The sequence below is a fragment of the Bombina bombina genome, chromosome 1 (assembly GCF_027579735.1).
Source record: "Bombina bombina isolate aBomBom1 chromosome 1, aBomBom1.pri, whole genome shotgun sequence".
In the NCBI taxonomy this organism is placed as follows: Eukaryota; Metazoa; Chordata; class Amphibia; order Anura; family Bombinatoridae; genus Bombina; species Bombina bombina.
In genome coordinates, this window is record NC_069499.1 from 1,514,824,087 (window position 1) to 1,514,851,827 (window position 27,741).

The following is a 27,741-nucleotide window of genomic DNA, read 5'->3' on the forward strand; positions in this document are numbered from 1 at the left end:
ATGCACATATCAGAATATGTTCTATGTATTTTTAAATATATTTTCCTATATATATCTATACCTATATATAATTTTATATATATATATATATTTATATATGTATAGGTATAAGTATATAATTGTTTAAAAAAACATCAGGTATATGTAGAAATATTTAATTATGAATACATAGAACATGTTCCGTTATGTTAAGAACATTGAAAATATGAAAATGTCATATTCCATGTAGGGTTGTTGCAAATGCGAACATGCAATCGTGTTTGCGCGATAGTCGGTCGGGGTGTTAGTTTTTTTCACAAGCATATTTAACAAATTAACTGATTAGCGATCTTCAGAAAATCTATACATGAATGTTTTCACTCATCATTTGATGCTAAAGAAGAGTACTGACAGAGGGTCTGGTCACAAGCTGCTTATGCTTTGAACCAGATTGTTGGCCAACAAAGATAACTTTTATTTTATTTTATTAATTGTATAATGAAACATTGCTTCAGTCAAGAAGATAAAAAGCAACCTGTAATCTGTAGAAGCAGGATAAACTTCTATTTGCGTAGTGTCTCCTTTAGTGGCGTTCTGACCCATGAGGGGTTTTCTGCTTAGGAGTTTTTAGAGGGGTTCTTTCACATGGTAAGAGTGACCTTGGGTAGGGTTCCCAAGGTGCCATAATACATGGTCCCATGGCAGGGATTCAGGCACATGGAGGTTTTACTTTGAATGTGAGGTGTGATATTTGTGGGGGCTGTCTTTGGGTGAATTGAAAGATCCTGGGGCATGCAAATGGTGGTCACTTGTCAGATGATGACCCTTGAGTAGAAAGGGAGTATGAGGGGGTTAATTGGGGTCCATTAAGTGGGTAGTTAGCATTAGGTAGAGTAGACTTCCTAAGGGGCTTTGATGGGATTCCTTGAGAGGTGGTGTGTTCCTTGAATATGGTGGGAGTGTCTGTGTGGGTCTTGTACTGGGTGGGAGGTGTTAAGGATAAGGCATGGTCTTCAAGTACAGTGATGCCTTGTATGTGAAGTCCTTTCATTGAAGCTGTCAGAAAGGGGGTGACCTCTGGTACAGTATATTTGTGTTATATCGGAAAGAAAAGAGTTCAATGCTGTGAATGGTGCTGCTGGGGAAAAAGTATAAGTGCATTTGTCATCAGAACACACAAGGTACTGCTGTTTGAGCGTGCAGTGACTGTGGGAACTGTGACTTAATTTTTGTTAATTGCATCCATTTATTTCAGGTTGCTATGATCACACTAATAAAAGAGAACACTATAGGGCATGGCAGGGTCATATGCGATTGTTTGTTTAAGACTGAAAGTGATCCTGAAGCCACAAGGATGCATGCGCCACTGTCTCAACATTCCAATGAATATGCAAATTATGTATGGAAAGTACATACACCTTAGATGTACTTTCCCTATAAATAGCAGTGGGTTGGTCATCATTCTCCAGACACAAACATGAGTGTATGAAGCATTGAAGCAGCTATTATTGGGTACCGCAAGAACATAATTGTAACATTATCTTACTGACCCTCACTACTATGTGCAGCAACCAGGAAGGCTCCTGCAGATTCACCTTATGTGGCAAGAACCAGACGCAACAAGTTTTAACTAGATAAAAGGCAACGCAGAGGATAATTAACACAAACTGCCCCAAATTCTGTCACTGACCCTGACCCCCAACTGCAGGTAAAACCTAACACTGAACAGGTACCCCCACACCACAATTAAAACCTAGCCACTCACCTCTCCATCTCAATTAAACCCTATATGTCACAATCCTGAATTTACTCCATGCAATTAAATGCTTTCCTCCACAATCCACAGGCTGCAAACTTCATCAGGATGGGGAGAAAAGTCCTGGTGACCCTTGCATGGGTAGACCTCAATGACTTATCTAAAAAAAAAGAGCTGAACCTGGAATGCATGGTAAATTGTAAGCCTAGCTCGATAGATAGTAATGAAGCTCACTACAATGCTGAATCTTGAATGGGTGAGCAAATATGAAAGCCCAGCACTGATTGAATTTTTGTTAAAGCAAATGCTAATCAAGTTCCTTAGTTCTCAGCTTACTTTACTGTACATTCATTTATAGTTTCTAAAACATTGTCTTTTTTCCTTCACTATAATAATTGCAATGTCTATCTTGAAACAAGCTTATCAGCCTATGTTTGGCAAGATGAAACCTCAAGGCCAAAGCATTATTGCTGCTGCCATATGGTAAACCAGATACATGCACGCTACCTAGCTTGCTCTGTCTTCAACAAGGAATACCTTGAGATCCAAGTAAATTACCCAGAGTTCCCTGGTGCATTGGTAACAGTGTATACAAAGTACATCTGTGGAAAAGGAAGCGGGGAAACTTACTTGCCCAGATTTGCTAATTTTCTTTACAATAATTATATGTCTCTTACTTTATGGAACAGAGGATTTTAATATTTTATTATTTTATCTCCACCATAACTCAAATGATTATTACTTTTTCTCTTGAAATAAGTTTCAACAATCAGCAATGTAAACCAATCTTCTGCTAATGAGAGTTTAAAAAACTCAAAACAGCTGTCTAGAAGTGGTTGTTATTGCTGCATCTACCCCATAAAGGGGATTGCTGTGTTTAAAAAGTACTTAGAAGAAAAAAGCATGAGATATTGTATATCTAATTCGCATATCTTACCCAGAGTTCTCTGGTGCATTGATCACAGTGTATAAAGAGTACTTCTTGAAAAACAAGCAGGGATTCTTGCCCAAATTTGCTAATTTTCTTTACAATAATTGTATGTCTTAATAATATATTATAATATAAGTTAATATGAAGAGTTTTGTTTTTTTAATTGTATGCTGTATCTGAATCATGAAAGAAAAAAATTGGGTTTCATGTCCCTTTAACTAAATACAGTATATAGTTACCTTAGATATGTGCATGGCGAAAAAATTTGGTTCGGTTTGGATCGATTCGGAATTTTTCGAATTTCGGTTTGGATCGATTCGAATTCAGGAAATTTTGAATCGATTCGGTTCGGATTCGGTTCGGATTCATTCGGATTTGAAGAAATTCGGCTGGATTTGGTTCGATTCGGTTCGGAAATTCGGAATTTCGGTGAGTCTTAGGTGGGATTAGACTAGTATTATGTACTGTATACTAGGTGTAACCCATAGCAGAGTGATATAACCTAATATACTGTACAATACTAGTGTAATCCATGGCCATCCGAATTTACCGAATAAATCCGAACTAATTTGGATTTATTCGGTAAATTAGGCAGTATTTTAATTCGGAAATTAGGTTCGATCCGTATCTCCGAATTTGCTGAATTTTCCGAATTTCCGAATCGATCCGAAACGAATTGCACATATCTAATTTACCTCACTTCTCCGTTTTTTTTTTTTTAAAGGGTCATACGATATGCACCAATCTCAACCTCTCATATTAATTAAAATGCAGAAAGAAATATTGATAATAATGTTGTAACTTTCTTCTTTCATACAATTATGTCTCATGTCATCACTAACTTGTTGAAAATACAGTTTCTTCAAAATTTCCAGAGCAAAATAAAAACCAGTTTATAAGAAAAGTGAAGCATCCACTTTCATCATTAAAAATACATCTATTATGTACAAATATTAACGGCCTTGTGTGTCAAGCTGCATAAGAATAAACAAATATAATCATCCCCACGATACACACAAAACACTGAGAAAAATGTATCAAGCTGAAGGCGGACAAGTTCACCAGCAACAATACGTCAGTCTGCAATCACCATCACTTAGCAAAATCTGTGCAATCACGGGATTGGCTGTGTGAGAGCAGGACCTGTCAATCATCAAATGTCCCATCACTTACAATATACTCCAATTTTCAATGTAACAAATTGCAACTTTTTGATTTTGAATGTATTAAAGGGACAATAAAAAATAATAATAATTAGACATTTATGATTTAGACAGAGCCTACAATTTTAAACAGCGTTCCGATTTACTTCTATTATTTAATTTGCTTCCTTCTTGTGTTCTCCTTTGTTGAAGGGTTTATCTAGGAAGGTTCAGGTGTCTGTGGGGGATGTGGACTGATTTGCATTAAAATGCCTTTTTTTGGTCCCAGCTCCATGTGGCCCAAATAAGTGTGCTGGGCTGGGCTTGTTGTGGCCACACAAATGCTAAAGGTGGCCCTAACATGAGGCATATATGTGCAGCCACCAATCAGCAGCTAGCTACCAGTAATGAATTTGTGCTCCTGAGCCTACCTAGTTATTCTATTCAAATAAGGTTACCAAGAGAACTAAGCAGAATTTGATCATATACATAAATTGAAAGGTTGTTTTAAATTGCATGCTCTGTCTGAATCATGAAATAAAAATATTGATTTTCATGTCCCTTTAAGCAATTTTCCAATTTGCTTGGTATCAAATTTGCTTTGTTGTCTTGGTATCCTTTGTTAAAGAGTAAATCTATGTAGGTCTCAGGGGAAGCCAGCACCTCTCACCAGACTTTGGGGCACGGAAAAAGGGGATTAGCCAGATCCCAACATCATGTTCCGAGTTCAAAAGGATTTCCAGCCTCCAAATAATTAGTAAAAACCTTTATTCACTTATACAGGGTCCATAACACAGCAACAACGTTTCAAACCAGCAATTGGTTCTTAGTCGTGTCCACCAATTGCTGGTTTGAAACGTTGTTGCTGTTGCTGTATTATGGACCCTGTATAAGTGAATAAAGGTTTTTTACTTATTATTTGGAGGCTGCAAATCCTTTTGAACTCTAAATCTATGTAGGCTCACTGGAAACGTGCATGTGTCTTTAGCAGCAGTGATAGCACTCATTCAGTACTCGTCCATATCAGCCTACCTAGATTTACTCTTTACCAAAGGATACCAAGAGAACATCAAATTTCATAATAGAAGTAAACATAGAAGATGCTTAAAATTGCATGCTCTGTCTGAGTCATAAAGGTTTAATTTTGATTACTGTCATTTCTAATACAACAGAGGGGCCATTGCGCCAATGCAGACGTTTTTCATGCACATGTGCACTAAGTCACTACTGATTAGAGCAACAATCCTTGTTTTATTCTTATGCATCACTTAAAGTGATACTTAAAACACGTATAATTCGTTTACAAACTCTAAAGTCTGCTGTTCAGATTTTATTTAATCACTTGAACAGAATGTCAAATACAAGTGACTAACAACTTTTACACAATAATACATATTTAAATTCATACAGAGATGAATAACCTTTTCTGCGTAAACTGTTTGATCATTTATACTATACTATCTCAACTTGAACAATTATTCCCTATCAGTTTGAAATATTGTCAGACAAATAAGTTCACATCTGTTTTTGTATTTAAGCCTAAAGAAAGACTGGTTCATAAGTAACGAATGCAATACGCCTGACCTCACAGTGATATAATTTAGCTTTCCTATAACCTTCCCTTTTACAGGTGATCGATTCCTTGTACTGATAAAAGTTTAGCATCCAAATTATGGTATTTACAAAAATGACGAGAAATGGTGGTGTCTGATTCAGTCCTCAATGACCCATAAATGTTCCAAGAAACGATCCCTAAGCAATCTCTTTCTTTTACCCACATATTGCTCTGAAAAACCTTGGCACGTAGGTAAATAAACCACATTATTATTGCAGCTAATTCATAAATGAATCCTATACTGAATGTTAGTTGCTTCTGATTTAAAAACTGCACCCTCCTTAACAAATTGACATTTTAAAATCATCATCAATGACATTTAAAAAAAATTAAAAACCAGTGGGTATTTACTGTACTAGGCAAAAGAGACGGATAGAGAATTCCTGCAGAATGTGAACTCTTAGAAGCAGGGTCTTCCTCCTCTTGTTTTATTTACTCTATTTTATGCATCGGTATTATTTTAACCAGAAAAATTGTAATTTATGTACCCCAAGTTGTCAGGAGAGATATATTTATATTTAGTCAGCTGCCCATGCTATAAATGTGAAGCACCATCGGGTCTTGAACTCTGGTCTCCCATGTTGTATCCCAGTGACTTTTTGCTGAGCCACCAGAGGGATTTAGTTGTGGATGCTTTCCTTTTGGTTTTCTGCTTTTTCTCTCAGACTCTCTGGCTCCCCCTCCTGCCAACTGATGGTAATGTGCAATGAGCAACAAACTATTTAAATCTGCCGGGCTAATCAGGCTTTGCCCTTACATTGAGTTTACTCAGTCTGTGCCTCTGTTTGTGGAAGAAGAATCCTTTTACTGTTTACTTTCTTATAGTGATCTTGGCTAGTTCTCTTTGTGTGTGACCCCTTGCTTTGAAGCCTGGTATTGGACTGACCTTCTGGATTTTCTACCTTGCCTGCTTTCTGACCAAGCCTCCAGATTACGCTTGTACTATATTTGCCAGAAGGATACCATCCCTGTTAGTCTGACCTTGCTTCCTGCTTTAAGCTGCAGCTCCTGTACTCTTCTTTTTGCAGTTCCTGATCTTTCCATGTCCTCTGCCGCTCCAGTGTTTACCTTGTCTGCTGCAGCTCATGAGTACACCTTGTCCTCTTCAATCCCTGAGCATACCTGTTTACATCTGCAGTTTCGGTGTACTCCTGACTACTACTCCCTTATAGACTGTCAAGCCTTGCAGTGCCTGGGACTAGTGCCACATCTGTCTTCAGTTAACAGTGGCTGTGTGACCCGCCATTGCTTAACCTCTGCTGTGACCCACCATTTCTCAGCCTCTGCTGTGACCTGCCATTGCTCAGCCTCTTCTGTGACCCGCCAACGATCAGCTTCTGCTATGACCCGCCAACGCTCAGCCTCTGCTGTGACCTGCCATTGCTTAACCTCTGCTGTGACCCACCATTTCTCAGCCTCTGCTGTGACCTGCCATTGCTCAGCTTCTGCTATGACCCGCCAACGCTCAGCCTCTGCTGTGACATGCCAACGCTCAGCCTCTGCTGTGACCCACCAACACTCAGCTTCTGCTGTGACCCGCCAACGCTCAGCCTCTGCTGTGACCCGCCAACGCTCAATCTCTGCTGTGACCTGCCAACGCTCAGCCTCTGCTGTGACCCACCAACACTCAGCTTCTGCTGTGACCCGCCAATGCTCAGCCTCTGCTGTGACCCGCCAACGCTCAATCTCTGCTGTGACCTGCCAACGCTCAGCCTCTGCTGTGACCCACCAACACTCAGCTTCTGCTGTGACCCGCCAATGCTCAGCCTCTGCTGTGACCCGCCAACGCTCAACCTCTGCTGTGACCTGCCAACACTCAGCCTCTGCTGTGACCTGCCAACACTCAGCCTCTGCTGTGACCTGCCAACACTTAACCTTTGCTGTGACCTGCCAACACTCATCCTCTGCTGTGACCTGCCAATGCTCAGCCTCTGCTGTGACCCGCCAACGCTCAGCCTCTGCTGTGATCCCCCAACACTCAGCCTCTGCTGTGACCTGCCAACACTCAGCCTCTGCTGTGACCCGCCAACACTTAGCCTCTGCTGTGACCTGTCAACACTTAACCTCTGCTGTGACCTGCCAACACTTAACCTTTGCTGTGACCTGCCAACACTCAGCCTCTGCTGTGACCTGCCAACACTCAGCCTCTGCTGTGACCCGCCAACACTCAGCCTCTGCTGTGACCTGCCAACACTTAACCTTTGCTGTGACCTGCCAACACTCAGCCTCTGCTGTGACCTGCCAATGCTCAGCCTCTGCTGTGACCTGCCAATGCTCAGCCTCTGCTGTGACCTGCCAACACTCAGCCTCTGCTGTGACCTGCCAACACTTAACCTTTGCTCTGACCTGCCAACACTCAGCCTCTGCTGTGACCTGCCAACACTTAACCTTTGCTCTGACCTGCCAACACTCAGCCTCTGCTGTGACCTGCCAATGCTCAGCCTCTGCTCTATCCAGCAATTCTTATACTTGACTTTATAGTATTCAGCCTGTGATATCAGTTCCTGTATTTTTCATCAGTCATTATGCCAAAAAGTAAAAAAGCTACACTAGCCTGATTCAATAAACAAGAGCCTATAAATGAATATGCCTCTGCAAATGAGCTTCACTCTCCAGACCCGACACCAAGCGTGACAATAAATATGTGTATAACATTTGGTAATAAAAATACTCCTCATAAACCTGACAAATGCTTCTGCAGCATGTAAACTCATGTTATACATTGACACCAGTTACTTACAGTGTGGGCTCTCTCTGGCCCCAGCCTTCAGAAGAGTTCTTGCAATAGGCACATTATTTGTCATGATGGCAATATCCAGCGGTGTTAATCCTTCACTATTAGGCGTGTTTAAATCCAATTCTTCTGCTGTGTACTGATAGAGGAGAATCTGAACTGCTTCAAGGTCCTGCTGTTCCACGGCTTCAAACACAGCTTCATTGCACTGAAAATTCTGCAAGAGAAAAATAAACAAAATGAAACGTTAGCACTTATGAAAGGACAGTCCTCAGATTAAAGAAACATTTGGCCATATTTTTATTGTTGCCAATAAAGAATTATTTTCCTTTTTATCAGTTAACATTCTAGACTTTACATATATCCCTTTGTACGATGTCTAAGGAAAATAATCATTTACATGTGTAAAATTAACCATCCTGATAAGTTGTAAACAGTCTGAATGTCGTTTGTATATGGGCATGATGGAAATACTGGGCATGTTTGCTCATTGATATTTTTCTTAACATGAAATATTTTAAAAGCATTTTTTTTAAGTTTTTCCTTCATTGAGAAAATACCATTTAATGATTTTATGAGATTTTAAACTGATCATTATAGGGATTTTTTTTTTCTCTGTATGTATGGGGTACTTGTAAAGCGCGGCTAATCATCCGTAAGGTTCTCAAGGCGCTGCTCATTTTATCGACCTCGGAAGGATGAAACACTGAGTGGACCTCGCCGGGGATCAAACCTGCAACCCTTGGGTTGCGACAGAGCTCAGCCACAGTGCCTTAGCATGCTGAGCTACCTGTCTCTAAGAAAGTAAAAGCAACTGTACTGGGATTTTAACAGCTCTTATACTGTACATTGTGATACCTCTAAGTTACAAGGTTTAAAATATATCCACAATTACTAAACCACACTTTACAGAATAGGGTTTGCCTTTGGTAAACAATATTTCTATTATTGTAAGAAGAGGTTCCAGAAATTGTAAATTGCTACTATTCAAGACAAAAACAAAACGGAACAGCAAAGGTTAAAAGCTGATCAGTAGGACCCATTGATAGAAAGTCTGTTTAAAACAATGAAATTACTGTAAATTCCAAACCTGTGTTGTGTTTGCAATTGTTTGATATCCATGAGAGTAGATATTTTTATGTATTTTTTTAGCAAAAGGTTAAACAATAAAGACAATTATTCACTGCCTTCTTTGTCATATTTACCAAGGGTGCCAATCTTAGTGGAGGGCACTCTATTACCCAGCACTAGCTCAACTTCAGCAGCTCCCGGGGTGCGCCTCAAATTATACACATAAATTCTCTAAAATAAGGAAGGCATTCTCCGGTATTGACATAATACGTTTTACTGTACAAAATACATGTTAATGATTTCAGGCATATACCCGTCCTCAGACATCTGAGGATGGGTGTTTGCCTGAAAACGTTAACATGTATTTTTTACAGTAAAACGTATTATGTCAATACCGGAGAGTGCCTTCCTTATTTTGGAAAATGTATATATATATGTGTGCGTGTGTGTGTGCCTAGATTACGAGTAGAGAGCAAAATTGAGCTTTCACAAGCGAAATATTTGCGATCCACTCAGTTATACCAGCGTATGCAAATGTGTGCTGGTATTAAAAGTAAGATGCAATGCTCATGAGGGTGTGCTTCCATAGGCTCCAATGGGAGCCTTGTTCTGATGCCGTGAGGCACGGCAGAGAACCTAGCGCGGCGCAGGGGGTAAGTCGCGCAGCGTTGGGCAACAAATTAAAAATGTATATGTATATCAATATATACATATATATTTCTGTTTATATGTTTATATACACATATTAACACATAAATATATATGTATATAAGCATATACTGTACATATATGTTTACTGAAAACACACAGTTCCCATATACCGCAATGTAAATCCACTTTTCAGTGCTGTCTTTTCTAACACCACACATAACTGCTTTTTGCAGTTGTTTAAAAATAATAATAATAACACAACTGTACACTTTATTTGGGGGGCAATGGGGCACATTTTTTTTATTTAACCAGAGGTCTGACCTCTGGTTAACTGCACTTAGCTACCACTGGTTATTTAAAGGGACAGTCTAGTCCAAAATAGACTTTTATGATTCAGATAGGGCATGTCATTTTAAACAACTTTCCAATTTACTTTTATCACCAATTTTGCTTTGTTCTCTTGGTATTCTTAGTTGAAAGCTAAACCTAGGAGGTTCATATGCTAATTTCTTAGACCTTGAAGGCCGCCTCATATATGAATGCATTTTGACAGTTTTTCACCACTGGAGGGTGTTAGTTCATGTGTTTCATATAGATAACACTGTGCTCACACACGTGGAGTTACCTAGGAGTCAGCACTGATTGGCTAAAATGCAAGTCTGTCAAAAGAACTGAAAGGCTTAGATACAAGATAATCACAGAGGTAAAAAATGTATTAATATAACTGTGTTGGTTATGCAAATTTAGGGAATGGGTAATAAAAGGATTAGCTATCTTTTAAAACAATAAAAATTCTGGTGTAGCCTGTCCCTTTAACAAGCGCCCGTAAACGCAAAATGGGCATATTTGCCCTTTTAAAGGCACACGTTAAAATAGCTCCTCACTTGTAAGCTAGCCCAGGCATGGTCAAAATGTCGGGATTCAGCATTCATTTTTTAAAATATCTGGATTTGCACAGATGTTTGTGTGCTCCTCTTTCACACTTATATTTCCGGCACCAAAATGAAATGAATGCCGTTGCCTGCAGCCATATCCCAAAATAATCTCAAAATTTTGTGCATGCCTAATATATATATATATATATATATATACACAGTGCAAACACAGTCACACACAATATATAAAATAATTTATATACGGCTAGATTACGGGTTTTGCGTTATAGGTGAAAAAGCAGCGTTATGGCTCTTTTTCACTTCCGCTGGTATTACGAGTCTTGCAGATATAGCTGTACTGCACACTTTTTTGGATGTAACACAACGTAACTACCGCAGCTTTCAAAAAGTCATTTTTCAATGGGACTTCCATAGCGCCGGTATTACGAGTTTGCCTGTCCGGCCAAAAAAAGAGCTGTACAGCCTATACCGTCAAGATCCATACCGTAAACTGAAAGTCAGTAGTTATGGGTTTTACGCTACAAAGCTGTAGCATAAAACTCATAACTAAAGTGTTACAAAGTACACTAACACCCCGCATCGCAAACACTAGGTAAATATTATTAACCCCTAATCTGCTGCCCCTATCATCTCCGCAAACCTACATTACTGTTATTAACCTCTAATCTGCTGCCCACAAAATCGCTGCCACTATACTAAAGTTATAAACCCCTAAACCTAACCCTAAGTGTAACACCCCCTAACTTTAATGTAATTAAAATAAATCTAAATAAAAATTACTATCATTAATTAAATAATTCCTATTTAAAACTAAATGCTTACCTATAGAATAAACCCTAATCTAGCTACAATATAACTAATAGATTTTATTTTTATATCACAGGTAAGTTTGTATTTATTTTAACTATGTAGACTAAATAGTTATTAACTATTTACTAGCTACCTAGCTAAAATAAATACAAATTTACCTGTAAAATAAAACCTAACCTGAGTTACACTAACACCTAACCTTACACTACAATTAAATACATTACATTAATTAAATACAATTATCTAAATTACACAAAATAAAAAATAAATTATCAAATATTTAAACTTATTACACCTAATCTAATAGTCCTATCAAAATAAAAAAGCCCCCCCAAAATAAAAAAAAACCCTAGCCTAAACTAAACTGACAATAGCCCTTAAAAGGGCCTTTTGTGGGGCATTGCCCCAAAGAAATCAGCTCTTTTACCTGTAAAAAAAAAATACAAACAACCCCCAACAGTAAAACCCACCACCCACACAACCAACCCCCCAAATAAAATCCTATCTAAAAAACCTAAGCTCCCCATTGCCCTGAAAAGGCATTTGGATGGGCATTGCCCTTAAAAGGGCATTAAGCTCTTTTTCAGCCCAAACCCTAGGCTAAAAATAAAACCCACCCAATAAACCCTTAAAAAAAACTAACACTAACCCCCGAAGATCCACTTACAGTTTTTGAAGACCGGACATCCATCCTCAACGAAGCGGCAGAAGTCCTCAGCAAAGCCAGCAGAAGCCTTCATCCAAGCAGGCCGAAGTCTTCATCCAAGCCGGCAGAAGTCTTCATCCAGACGGCATCTTCTATTTTCATCCATCCAGCGCGGAGCGGCTCCATCTTCAAGACATCCGGCGCGGAGCATCCTCTTCTGACGACGAAGAATGAAGGTTCTCTTTTAAGGAACGTCATCCAAGATGGCGTCCCTTGAATTCTGATTGGCTGATAGCATTCTATCAGCCAATCGGAATTAAAGGTGAAATAGGATTGAGCTGATCCAATCAGCAAATAGGATTGAGCTCACATTCTATTGTCTGATTGGAACAGAAAAATTCATAATAGGAGTAAATTAGAACGTTGCTTAAAATTGCATGCTCTATCTGAATCATGAAAGTTTAATTTTGACTTGACTATTCCTTTAAATGAAGAATACCAAGAGAACAAAGCAAATTTGATGATAAATTTGATGATAAATTAAGCTTTTACAGATCAGACAGAGTATACACTTCTAATGGCTGATTATTTATCATGCACCGTCAAAAGGTAAATTTGCCCGTTTGCGGGCGTGCAATAATTTAGCGCTCCACTTGTATTCAAGGTCTAATTTTCTTAAAATCAAAAGCACTTGAATGCGCTGTTGAATATGCTTATTTTATCACCCTTTGCCAATCAGGGCTATTTGTAAATGAGTTATTCACTACTCTAAGTAATCACTGTCTAGTATGTAGCTGGTTCAGACATTTTGAAGGAAATCTAGGTTAAAGTATAAGGCCTAGATTTAGAGTTCGGCGGTAGCCGTCAAAACCAGCGTTAGAGGCTCCTAACGCTGGTTTTGGGCGCCCGCTGGTATTTGGAGTCAGTGATTAAAGGGTCTAACGCTCACTTTTCAGCCGCGACTTTTCCATACCGCAGATCCCCCTACGCCATTTGCGTAGCCTATCTTTTCAATGGGATCTTTCTAACGCTGGTATTTAGAGTCGTTTCTGCAGTGAGCGTTAGAGCTCTAACGACAAGATTCCAGCCGCCTGAAAATAGCAGGAGTTAAGAGCTTTCTGGCTAACGCCGGTTTCTAAAGCTCTTAACTACTGTACCCTAAAGTACACTAACACCCATAAACTACCTATGTACCCCTAAACCGAGGTCCCCCCACATCGCCGCCACTCGATTAAAATTTTTAACCCCTAATCTGCCGACCGCCACCTACGTTATACTTATGTACCCCTAATCTGCTGCCCCTAACACCGCCGACCCCTGTATTATATCTATTAACCCCTAACTTGCCCCCCACAACGTCGCCGCAAGCTACTTAAAATAATTAACCCCTAATCTTCCGACCGCAAATCGCCGCCACCTACGTTATCCCTATGTACCCCTAATCTGCTACCCCTAACATCGCCGACCCCTATGTTATATTTATTAACCCCTAATCTGCCCCCCACAACGTCGCCGACACCTACCTACACTTATTAACCCCTAATCTGCCGAGCGGACCTGAGCGCTACTATAATAAAGTTATTAACCCCTAATCCGCCTCACTAACCCTATCATAAATAGTATTAACCCCTAATCTGCCCTCCCTAACATCGCCGACACCTACCTTCAATTATTAACCCCTAATCTGCCGACCGGAGCTCACCGCTATTCTAATAAATGTATTAACCCCTAAAGCTAAGTCTAACCCTAACACTAACACCCCCCTAAGTTAAATATAATTTTTATCTAACGAAATAAATTAACTCTTATTAAATAAATAATTCCTATTTAAAGCTAAATACTTACCTGTAAAATACATCCTAATATAGCTACAATATAAATTATAATTATATTATAGCTATTTTAGGATTAATATTTATTTTACAGGCAACTTTGTAATTATTTTAACCAGGTACAATAGCTATTAAATAGTTAAGAACTATTTAATAGTTACCTAGTTAAAATAATTACAAATTTACCTGTAAAATAAATCCTAACCTAAGATATAATTAAACCTAACACTACCCTATCAATAAAATAATTAAATAAACTACCTACAATTACCTACAATTAACCTAACACTACACTATCAATAAATTAATTAAACACAATTGCTACAAATAAATAAAATTAAATAAACTATCTAAAGTACAAAAAATAAAAAAGAACTAAGTTACAGAAAATAATAAAATATTTACAAACATAAGAAAAATATTACAACAATTTTAAACTAATTACACCTACTCTAAGCCCCCTAATAAAATAACAAAGCCCCCCAAAATAAAAAATTCCCTACCCTATTCTAAAATACAAATATTACAAGCTCTTTTACCTTACCAGCCCTGAACAGGGCCCTTTGCGGGGCATGCCCCAAGAATTTCAGCTCTTTTGCCTGTAAAAAAAAACATACAATACCCCCCCCCCAACATTACAACCCACCACCCACATACCCCTAATCTAACCCAAACCCCCCTTAAATAAACCTAACACTACCCCCCTGATGATCTTCCTACCTTGTCTTCACCATGCCAGGTTCACCGATCCGTCCTGGCTCCAAGATCTTCATCCACCCCAAGCGGGGGCTAGACATCCACTGAAGAAGTCCAGAAGAGGGTCCAAAGTCTTCCTCCTATCCGGCAAGAAGAGGACATCCGGACCGGCAAACATCTTCTCCAAGCGGCATCTTCTATCTTCTTCCATCCGATGACGACCGGCTCCATCTTGAAGACCTCCAGCGCGGATCCATCCTCTTCTTCCGACGACTAGACGACGAATGACGGTTCCTTTAAGGGACGTCATCCAAGATGGCGTCCCTCGAATTCCGATTGGCTGATAGGATTCTATCAGCCAATCGGAATTAAGGTAGGAATTTTCTGATTGGCTGATGGAATCAGCCAATCAGAATATAGTTCAATCCGATTGGCTGATCCAATCAGCCAATCAGATTGAGCTCGCATTCTATTGGCTGATCGGAACAGCCAATAGAATGCGAGCTCAATCTGATTGGCTGATTGGATCAGCCAATCGGATTGAACTATATTCTGATTGGCTGATTCCATCAGCCAATCAGAAAATTCCTACCTTAATTCCGATTGGCTGATAGAATCCTATCAGCCAATCGGAATTCGAGGGACGCCATCTTGGATGACGTCCCTTAAAGGAACCGTCATTCGTCGTCTAGTCGTCGGAAGAAGAGGATGGATCCGCGCTGGAGGTCTTCAAGATGGAGCCGGTCGTCATCGGATGGAAGAAGATAGAAGATGCCGCTTGGAGAAGATGTTTGCCGGTCCGGATGTCCTCTTCTTGCCGGATAGGAGGAAGACTTTGGACCCTCTTCTGGACTTCTTCAGTGGATGTCTAGCCCCCGCTTGGGGTGGATGAAGATCTTGGAGCCAGGACGGATCGGTGAACCTGGCATGGTGAAGACAAGGTAGGAAGATCATCAGGGGGGTAGTGTTAGGTTTATTTAAGGGGGGTTTGGGTTAGATTAGGGGTATGTGGGTGGTGGGTTGTAATGTTGGGGGGGGGTATTGTATGTTTTTTTTTACAGGCAAAAGAGCTGAAATTCTTGGGGCATGCCCCGCAAAGGGCCCTGTTCAGGGCTGGTAAGGTAAAAGAGCTTGTAATATTTGTATTTTAGAATAGGGTAGGGAATTTTTTATTTTGGGGGGCTTTGTTATTTTATTAGGGGGCTTAGAGTAGGTGTAATTAGTTTAAAATTGTTGTAATATTTTTCTTATGTTTGTAAATATTTTATTATTTTCTGTAACTTAGTTCTTTTTTATTTTTTGTACTTTAGATAGTTTATTTAATTTTATTTATTTGTAGCAATTGTGTTTAATTAATTTATTGATAGTGTAGTGTTAGGTTAATTGTAGGTAATTGTAGGTAGTTTATTTAATTATTTTATTGATAGGGTAGTGTTAGGTTTAATTATATCTTAGGTTAGGATTTATTTTACAGGTAAATTTGTAATTATTTTAACTAGGTAACTATTAAATAGTTCTTAACTATTTAATAGCTATTGTACCTGGTTAAAATAATTACAAAGTTGCCTGTAAAATAAATATTAATCCTAAAATAGCTATAATATAATTATAATTTATATTGTAGCTATATTAGGATGTATTTTACAGGTAAGTATTTAGCTTTAAATAGGAATTATTTATTTAATAAGAGTTAATTTATTTCGTTAGATAAAAATTATATTTAACTTAGGGGGGTGTTAGTGTTAGGGTTAGACTTAGCTTTAGGGGTTAATACATTTATTAGAATAGCGGTGAGCTCCGGTCGGCAGATTAGGGGTTAATAATTGAAGGTAGGTGTCGGCGATGTTAGGGAGGGCAGATTAGGGGTTAATACTATTTATGATAGGGTTAGTGAGGCGGATTAGGGGTTAATAACTTTATTATAGTAGCGCTCAGGTCCGCTCGGCAGATTAGGGGTTAATAAGTGTAGGTAGGTGTCGGCGACGTTGTGGGGGGCAGATTAGGGGTTAATAAATATAACATAGGGGTCGGCGATGTTAGGGCAGCAGATTAGGGGTACATAGGGATAACGTAGGTGGCGGCGGTTTACGGAGCGGCAGATTAGGGGTTAAAAGTGTAATGCAGGGGTCAGCGATAGCGGGGGCGGCAGATTAGGGGTTAATAAGTGTAAGGTTAGGGGTGTTTAGACTCGGGGTACATGTTAGGGTGTTAGGTGCAGACGTAGGAAGTGTTTCCCCATAGGAAACAATGGGGCTGCGTTAGGAGCTGAACGCTGCTTTTTTGCAGGTGTTAGGTTTTTTTTCAGCTCAAACAGCCCCATTGTTTCCTATGGGAGAATCGTGCACGAGCACGTTTTTGATGCCGGCCGCGTCCGTAAGCAACTCTGGTATCGAGAGTTGCATTTGCGGTAAAAATGCTCTACGCTCCTTTTTTGGAGCCTAACGCAGCATTTGTTTGAACTCTCGATACCAGAGTTAAATTTATGGTGCGGCCAGAAAAAAACCCGCGGAGCGTTAACAGCCCTTTTACCGCCGAACTCTAAATCTAGGCCTAAGCTTTTTGGCTTCTTTAGGGAGAGTGGGTCAAGGTAAATGTTTACTCAAATTTTTAATTTACAGTTAAATAATACATTTATGTTACATTTATTTTTACTACATTAGACTATTTTTTCTACCTGAATCAATTCTTTTCAGTTACCTTTTGTCAGTAGTGTAATTGTTGTTATTAATCTTTTATAGAAGATATAAACCTAGTTAAATATTATTGTCGTTATATTACTTTTATGTGACTTTTTTTTATCCTTTATATTAAGAAACTTGTAAATGTCAGTCTTCTAAAGAGGTAATATTAGAAACAGTGCTGAATGATCGTATTGTTTCTTCTCTAGTTGTTGCGGTAGAATACACAAGGAAGATGAAACACTTCAATTTACATTTAACTGCAATGCAGTACTATACAGTTACATGGAAAAATAGACTGTCCCTGTTTTAGAAAAGCTTCATCTGGTTAATTTGATCAATTAGAGTAAGTAAAACTTGCAAAAACCTAATTGTGATTTTTTTTTTAATTGTATTAAATATGAATTGATTCAGAAAAAAGTAGTTCTGGCATACACATGTGCCTTGTGTGTGTGTGTTAATACAAAGTATAATTCTGAAACTGCGATTTTTCCAAAAGACTGATAAAAAAATTACAAAAGAGATAGATAGACAGACAGGCAGTGAGACAGACGGATATATAGACAGAGAGATACATAGATAGATAGACAGACAGGCAGTGACACAGACGGATATATAGGCAGAGAGATAGATAGATAGATGATAGATAGATAGATAGATAGACCTGATTTGACCTGATTAATTATTGTGACTTAAAGGGATAGAAAACACCAAAATTGTCTTTCATGATTTAGATAGAACATACAATTTTAAACAACGTTCTAATTTACATCTATTAGCAAATTTGCTTCATTCCCTTGTTATCCTTTGATGAAGGAACAGCATTGCACTACTGGCTGCTAAGCTGAACACATCTAGTTAGCCAATCACAAGAGACAAATGTGTGCAGGCACCAATCAGCAGCTAGCTCCCGATAGTATAGGATATGTGCGTATTGTTTTCCAACAAGGGATACCAAGCAAACCAAGCACATTTGAAAATAGAAGTGAATTTAAAAGTGTCCTAAAATGAAATGATTCTTGCAAGTTTAATTTTGACTTTCCTATCTATTTATCCATTTATCCATTTATACATGTACTGTATTGCTTTATAGCCCCAAGAACAATCCCGTGTTGAAATGTGGGTATATATAATATGTACATGCACACACACATCATGACACTGGGGCCTCTGTTTAACAAAGTCTGGCGGACCTGACCAGACCTCGCTGAATGCGGAGAGCAATACGCTCTCCATATTCAGCATTGCACCAGCAGCTCACAAGAGCTGCTGGTGCAACGCCGCCCCCTGCAGACTCGCGGCCAATGGGCCACCAGCAGGGAGGTGTCAATCAACCCGATCATACTCGATCGGGTTGATTTCCGGCGATGTCTGTCCGCCTGCTCAGAGCAGGCGGACAGGGTTATGGAGCAGTGAAAGATAGGCCCCTGGGTATCTGGAGTTTCAGAACTGGGTGCATTTCACAAAGCAAATATAAATGCACTCCCATTGATACAGATATCTAACCCCTCAGCGAGTTGGGTGCAAATCCCACCATGGAATTACAACAATAAATATACACAAAAACAACAGCAGAAACCATCTGGCACTTACTAACATACAAGTGCAAATATAGAGATGACCAGTCCAAGTGTCATATCATGGCTCCTCCAGTATTTAGGTTCCTATCTTCAGCCTTTCATGCTGGCTATAAATCATGCTTACCTGCATATGTTAGGGAGGTTCTAACTAGCTGTGCTTTCCTTCTCAGCACTCAGGTTATGGATCAGCAGCATAGCTCAGTATATTACCTGGCTTTGAGAGAGTAATCCCTTCAGGTCCTATGTGCGCTTTTATAAGCGCTACATAAATGACCTGCTATTCATTTGGTCAGGTCCCCTTGATATGATACCTTTGTTTATGGAATGGGTCAATGACAATGATGTGGAATTCAGGTTCACTTTTACATTCGACCCTGTTAAAATCAATTATCTGGACATTTGCCTGTTAGGCAATCCAGAGGTTCAAATTCACACTAAAGTATACCATAAGCCCATTTCTGGTAATACCTTACTGCACGCTTCCAGCTGTCACCCTAAGAATGTTTTATATGCAGTGGCCAAGGGTCAATTCACCAGGCTTAAAAGAAACTGCAGTAGACAGCAGGATTAAGTGCAGGAGGCAAGACTTCTCGAAAAGAGACTCTTTGAGAGGAACTATGCCCCCAGTCACATTCAGGAAGCCAAGAAATAAGTAGGCTTAGTAACCAGGGAAACTCTTCTACTTGATAAACCCAAAGATAGAGACAGCACTTTTAAGGGGGTTCATTTTGTTACCTCCTATAGTGCTCAAAATTCCAAAATTTGTGGAATAATCAAAAGACACTTCCCCCTATTAGCTGCCGATGATAAGTTGACTGATTTGGTACATCAGGGTGTCAGATGCTCTTATAAGAAGTGTCCAACTTTGGCATCACTTCTTTCCCCCACCCAATTAAAACAGGAAACTGGACTTCAAAGTTCCTGGCTCAGACATCTGGGGATGTTTCGCTGTGGCCACAGAAAATGCAAACCCTGTGATTATGTGCAGATCACTGATTCTTTTTCATCGAAAGCTAATGGTCAAACTTACCCTATAAAGACATGTTTAAATTACACTTGAACTAATGTGATTTATCTTATCACCTGTACCCTATGTAATATTCAATATGTAGGACTCGTATCTAGAGACATTAACTCACGTATGAGAGAGCATATGTCCACCATATCCAGAGGGACATCTACTACTCCTCTGGTACAACATTTCACCATCAAACACGACTGTGAACTACATTCATTCAGATTAGCAGCCATTGAAAAGGTAATGGCACCTAAGAGAGGAGGAGACTGACACCCTCCTAGCTAAATGTGAGGTGTTCTGGATTTTCACTTTAAGAACCAGAATATCCCATGGTTTAAATTCCAAATATGACCTTATCATTTTTTGGGAATAATGTTTTTGGGCATCTCTATGGCAACCTATACACTTACCCTATATATAACATAATATAGATATAGTGATTATTAGGCGTATATTGTCTATGTCTAATTTACCCATTGCATATTCAGCTCTGTCAGGGCACTTTTGCTTTATTTTTGCTACTACCTGACTGTCTAATCTGTCCAAGACACGCCAGGTTCGGGTTCACATTATTATAATACATGGTGATATATCTCCCCATCTGTGTACTCTGTATATGCTTTGGACAGGTTTAGACAGTCAGCATATGTTAGGTTTCTCACGTTCTTCATTGTTTCATATGTATTTCTTTATATATTCTTTAGATTTATGTATTGGTCAATTGTGTGTGTGTTTTTTCATTTGTATATTTTTTGGCTGCTTTTCTAGATGTGCTTGTAGTATTACAATACAACTTTCTTTAGCATTAGGTATTTATATACCATTATAATGCACACCTTGTGTTTATATATCACTTTAACCCCTTAAGGACCAAGGCCATTTTTCCATTTCTTTCCCTTAAGGACCAGGGCTATTTTTACATTTCTGCGGTGTTTGTGTTTAGCTGTAATTTTCCTCTTACTCATTTACTGTACCCACACATATTATATACCGTTTATCATTATTTTCATCATATCTTATAATTTATTATTAAAAATATTATAAAATATGAGGAAAAAATGGAAAAAAACACACTTTTTCTAACTTTGACCCCCAAAATCTGTTACACATCTACAACCACCAAAAAACAACCATGCTAAATAGTTTCTAAATTTTGTCCTGAGTTTAGAAATACCCAATGTTTACATGTTCTTTGCTTTTTTTTCAAGTTATAGGGCAATAAATACAAGTAGCACTTTGCTATTTCAAAACCACTTTTTTTCAAAATGAGCGCTAGTTACATTGGAACCCTGATATCTGTCAGGAATCCCTGAATAGCCATTGACATGTATATATTTTTTTTTATAAGACATCTCAAAGTATTGATCTAGGCCTATTTTGGTATATTTCATGCCACCATTTCACCGCCAAATGCGATCAAATAAAAAAAATTGTTCACTTTTTCATAAACTTTAGGGCCTAGATTTGGAGTTCGGCGGTAAAAGGGCTGTTAACGCTCCGCGGGCTTTTTTCTGGCCGCACCATAAAATTAACTCTGGTATCGAGAGTTCAAACAAATGCTGCGTTAGGCTCCAAAAAAGGAGCGTAGAGCATTTTTACCGCAAAAGCAACTCTCGATACCAGAGTTGCTTACGGACGCGGCCGGCCTCAAAAACGTGCTCGTGCACGATTCTCCCATAGGAAACAATGGGGCTGTTTGAGCTGAAAAAAAACCTAACACCTGCAAAAAAGCAGCGTTCAGCTCCTAACGCAGCCCCATTGTTTCCTATGGGGAAACACTTCCTACGTCTGCACCTAACACTCTAACATGTACCCCGAGTCTAAACACCCCTAACCTTACACTTATTAACCCCTAATCTGCCGCCCCCGCTATCGCTGACCCCTGCATATTTTTTTAAACCCCTAATCTGCCGCTCCGTACACCGCCGCCACCTACGTTATCCCTATGTACCCCTAATCTGCTACCCCTAACACCGCCGACCCCTATATTATATTTATTAACCCCTAACCTGCCCCCCACAACGTCGCCGACACCTGCCTACACTTATTAACCCCTAATCTGCCGAGCGGACCGCACCGCTACTATAATAAAGTTATTAACCCCTAATCCGCCTCACTAATCCTATCATAAATAGTATTAACCCCTAATCTGCCCTCCCTAACATCGCCGACACCTAACTTCAATTATTAACCCCTAATCTTCCGATCGGAGCTCACCGCTATTCTAATAAATGGATTAACCCCTAAAGCTAAGTCTAACCCTAACACTAACACCCCCTAAGTTAAATATAATTTACATCTAACGAAATTAATTAACTCTTATTAAATAAATTATTCCTATTTAAAGCTAAATACTTACCTGTAAAATAAATCATAATATAGCTACAATATAAATTATAATTATATTATAGCTATTTTAGGATTAATATTTATTTTACAGGCAACTTTGTAATTATTTTAACCAGGTACAATAGCTATTAAATAGTTAAGAACTATTTAATAGTTACCTAGTTAAAATAATAACAAATTTACCTGTAAAATAAATCCTAACCTAAGTTATAATTAAACCTAACACTACCCTATCAATAAAATAATTAAATAAACTACCTACAATTACCTACAATTAACCTAACACTACACTATCAATAAATTAATTAAACACAATTCCTACAAATAAATACAATTAAATAAACTAGCTAAAGTACAAAAAATAAAAAAGAACTAAGTTACAGAAAATAAAAAAATATTTACAAACATAAGAAAAATATTACAACAATTTTAAACTAATTACACCTACTCTAAGCCCCCTAATAAAATAACAAAGCCCCCCAAAATAAAAAATTCCCTACCCTATTCTAAATTAAAAAAGTTACAAGCTCTTTTACCTTACCAGCCCTGAACAGGGCCCTTTGCGGGGCATGCCCCAAGAATTTCAGCTCTTTTGCCTGTAAAAAAAAACATACAATACCCCCCCCCCAACATTACAACCCACCACCCACATACCCCTAATCTAACCCAAACCCCCCTTAAATAAACCTAACACTAAGCCCCTGAAGATCTTCCTACCTTGTCTTCACCATCCAGGTATCACCGATCCGTCCTGGCTCCAAGATCTTCATCCAACCCAAGCGGGGGTTGGCGATCCATAATCCGGTCCAGAAGAGGCTCCAAAGTCTTCCTCCTATCCGGCAAGAAGAGGACATCCGGACCGGCAAACATCTTCTCCAAGCGGCATCTTCGATCTTCTTCCATCCGGAGCGAAGCGGCAGGATCCTGAAGACCTCCAGCGCGGAACATCCATCCGGACCGACGACTGAACGACGAATGACTGTTCCTTTAAGGGACGTCATCCAAGATGGCGTCCCTCGAATTCCGATTGGCTGATAGGATTCTATCAGCCAATCGGAATTAAGGTAGGAATTTTCTGATTGGCTGATGGAATCAGCCAATCAGAATCAAGTTCAATCCGATTGGCTGATCCAATCAGCCAATCAGATTGAGCTCGCATTCTATTGGCTGTTCCGATCAGCCAATAGAATGCGAGCTCAATCTGATTGGCTGATTGGATCGGCCAATCGGATTGAACTAGATTCTGATTGGCTGATTCCATCAGCCAATCAGAAAATTCCTACCTTAATTCCGATTGGCTGATAGAATCCTATCAGCCAATCGGAATTCGAGGGACGCCATCTTGGATGACGTCCCTTAAAGGAACAGTCATTCGTCGTTCAGTCGTCGGTCCGGATGGATGTTCCGCGCTGGAGGTCTTCAGGATCCTGCCGCTTCGCTCCGGATGGAAGAAGATCGAAGATGCCGCTTGGAGAAGATGTTTGCCGGTCCGGATGTCCTCTTCTTGCCGGATAGGAGGAAGACTTTGGAGCCTCTTCTGGACCGGATTATGGATCGCCAACCCCCGCTTGGGTTGGATGAAGATCTTGGAGCCAGGACGGATCGGTGATACCTGGATGGTGAAGACAAGGTAGGAAGATCTTCAGGGGCTTAGTGTTAGGTTTATTTAAGGGGGGTTTGGGTTAGATTAGGGGTATGTGGGTGGTGGGTTGTAATGTTGGGGGGGGGGTATTGTATGTTTTTTTTTACAGGCAAAAGAGCTGAAATTCTTGGGGCATGCCCCGCAAAGGGCCCTGTTCAGGGCTGGTAAGGTAAAAGAGCTTGTAACTTTTTTAATTTAGAATAGGGTAGGGAATTTTTTATTTTGGGGGGCTTTGTTATTCTATTAGGGGGCTTAGAGTAGGTGTAATTAGTTTAAAATTGTTGTAATATTTTTCTTATGTTTGTAAATATTTTTTTATTTTCTGTAACTTAGTTCTTTTTTATTTTTTGTACTTTAGCTAGTTTATTTAATTGTATTTATTTGTAGGAATTGTGTTTAATTAATTTATTGATAGTGTAGTGTTAGGTTAATTGTAGGTAATTGTAGGTAGTTTATTTAATTATTTTATTGATAGGGTAGTGTTAGGTTTAATTATAACTTAGGTTAGGATTTATTTTACAGGTAAATTAGTTATTATTTTAACTATGTAACTATTAAATAGTTCTTAACTATTTAATAGCTATTTTACCTGGTTAAAATAATAACAAAGTTGCCTGTAAAATAAATATTAATCCTAAAATAGCTATAATATAATTATAATTTATATTGTAGCTATATTATGATTTATTTTACAGGTAAGTATTTAGCTTTAAATAGGAATAATTTATTTAATAAGAGTTAATTTATTTCGTTAGATAAAAATTATATTTAACTTAGGGGGGTGTTAGTGTTAGGGTTAGACTTAGCTTTAGCGGTTAATACATTTATTAGAATAGCGGTGAGCTCCGGTCGGCAGATTAGGGGTTAATAATTGAAGTTAGGTGTCGGCGATGTTAGGGAGGGCAGATTAGGGGTTAATACTATTTATGATAGGGTTAGTGAGGCGGATTAGGGGTTAATACATTTATTATAGTAGCGCTCAGGTCCGCTCGGCAGATTAGGGGTTAATAAGTGTAGGCAGGTGGAGGCGACGTTGTGGGGGGCAGATTAGGGGTTAATACTATTTATGATAGGGTTAGTGAGGCGGGTTAGGGGTTCATAACTTTATTATAGTAGCGGTGCGGTCCGCTCGGCAGATTAGGGGTTAATAAGTGTAGGCAGGTGTCGGCGACGTTGAGGGGGGCAGATTAGGGGTTAATAAATATAATATAGGGGTCGGCGATGTTAGGGCAGCAGATTAGGGGTACATAGGGATAACGTAGGTGGCGGCGATTTGCGGTCGGAAGATTAGGGGTTAATTATTTTAAGTAGCTGGCGGCGACGTTGTAGGGGGCAAGTTAGGGGTTAATAAATGTAATACAGGGGTCGGCGGGGTTAGGGGCAGCAGATTAGGGGTACATAAGTATAACGTAGGTGGCGGTCGGCAGATTAGGGGTTAAAAATTTTAATCGAGTGGCGGCGGTGTGGGGGGACCTCGGTTTAGGGGTACATAGGTAGTTTATGGGTGTTAGTGTACTTTAGGGTACAGTAGTTAAGAGCTTTATAAACCGGCGTTAGCCAGAAAGCTCTTAACTCCTGCTATTTTCAGGCGGCTGGAATTTTGTCGTTAGAGCTCTAACGCTCACTTCAGAAACGACTCTAAATACCAGCGTTAGAAAGATCCCATTGAAAATATAGGCTACGCAAATGGCGTAGGGGGATCTGCGGTATGGAAAAGTCGCGGCTGAAAAGTGAGCGTTAGACCCTTTAATCACTGACTCCAAATACCAGCGGGCGGCCAAAACCAGCGTTAGGAGCCTCTAACGCTGGTTTTGACGGCTACCGCCGAACTCCAAATCTAGGCCTAGGTTTCTCACAGAAATTATTTACAAATAACTTAGGCAATTATGGCATAAATGGTTGTAAATGCTTCTCTGGGATCCCCTTTGTTCAGAAATAGCAGACTTATATGGCTTTGGCGTTGCCTTTTGGTAATTAGAAGGCTGCTAAATGCCACTGCGCACCACACGTGTTTTATGCCCAGCAGTGAAGGGGTTAATTAGGGAGCATGTAGGGAGCTTGTAGAGTTAATATTAGCTTAAGTGTAGTGTAGTAGACAACCCAAAGTATTGATCTAGGCCCTGAATAACCCTTCACATGTATAGGCCCATTTTAGTATATTTCATGCCACCATTTCAACGCCAAATGCGATCAAATTTTAAAAAAACTTAATTTTTTTCGCAATTTTAGGTTTCTCACTGAAATTATTTACAAACAGCTTGTGCAATTATGGCACAAATGGTTGTAAATGCTTCTCTGGGATCCCCTTTGATCAGAAATATCAGACATATATGACTTTGGCGTTGCTTTCTGGTAATTAGGCTGCGCATCACACGTGTATTATGGCTAGCAGTGAAGGGGTTAATTAGCTAGTTTGTAGGGAGCTTGCAGGGTTAATTTTAGCTTTAGTGTAGAGATCAGCCTCCCACCTGACACATCAGACCCCCTGATCCCTCCCAAACAGCTCCCTTCCCTCCCCCACCCCACAATTGTCCCAGCCATCTTAAGTACTTATTTTTTTAGCATATTTACATATGCTGTGGTGTAGCATCCCCCTTAGACCCCAACCTCCCTGATCCCCCCAAAACAGCTCTCTAACCCTCCCCATCTGCCTTATTGGGGGCCATCTTGGGTACTGGCAGTTTTTTTTTTTTTTTTTTCTGTAGTGTAGCTTCCCCCCCCCACAGACCAACTCCCACCACCTGCCTGATCTTTTTTTTTTTAACTTTTTTTTTTCATTTGTACTGCAACTTTTTCTGTAGTGTAGCGGTTCCCACCCGCTCCCTCCCCATGCATGCGCCCGCCCCCTCCCTCCCGTGCACGTGCGCGCGTCCGTGCGCGCATCCGGACATCCCCGCCCCCCCCAACATCCCCGTTCATCATCGATGGCTGCCACCCGCCTCCCACACAGGCTCCCACCCCCCAACGATACCGGCCATCGATGTCCGGTGCAGAGAGGGCCACAGAGTGGCTCTCTCTGCATCGGATGGCCAAGGGGTGTTATTGCAGGATGCCTCGATATCGAGGCATCACTGCAATAACCGGAAAGCGTCTGGAAGCGAGCAGGATCGCTTCCAGCCGCTTTAAACCCCTAATGTCGTAAAGGGTACGTCGCTGGTCTTTTAAGACCAGGTTGTGTGCGACGTACCCTGTATGACATGCATCGTTAAGGGGTTAAACATCTTGCAAAATTGTTTTATGTCAAATGTATCTAAATATGCTAACACGTAGAAATGTCTCTATGCTCAAGCCCTCTTGTTTATGCACATCCTTTGGTGTTACACTCTAACCTATGCAGTGCATAGGGTTAATTTTCTTATTGCTCAGCATGCGAGGGCGTGCTTTCTATTAACTGTTTTAACCAATTAGAATGTGTACACTCTTTTTATTCACCTTGTAAGGTGTAGCACCTTAGGTTATGATTACGGCCTTGGCCGAAACATGTCAGCCACTTGGTGCTTTGCTCTCCTATGCACTTTGAGCCTGTAACTGCAGATGGTTCTGATTTTATCTCTGTTGTTCAATAAATAATTATTTTATTCAAGCAAGACCGCCTCCTCAGCTTTATCTACCTTGGAAGAGCAGGCTGACATATGTGTCTCAATGGGGATTGTGATGGCATTAAAAGTCCTTAGATATGGGACATTTTCTGAGATGCCTATTGGGGAAAAAAATC

General features: G+C 39.7%; 1 protein-coding gene across 1 annotated transcript in view; it reads right to left on the reverse strand.

The window, feature by feature from the left end:
• ANKFN1 (ankyrin repeat and fibronectin type III domain containing 1) overlaps positions 1 to 27,741 on the reverse strand; it is an 899,573-nt gene that overhangs the window by 865,573 nt on the left and 6,259 nt on the right. The window contains exon 2 of the mRNA XM_053708167.1: positions 8,164 to 8,374. Within this exon, the coding sequence (XP_053564142.1) occupies positions 8,164 to 8,374 (211 nt within the window). The remainder of the gene's footprint in view (positions 1 to 8,163; positions 8,375 to 27,741) is intronic.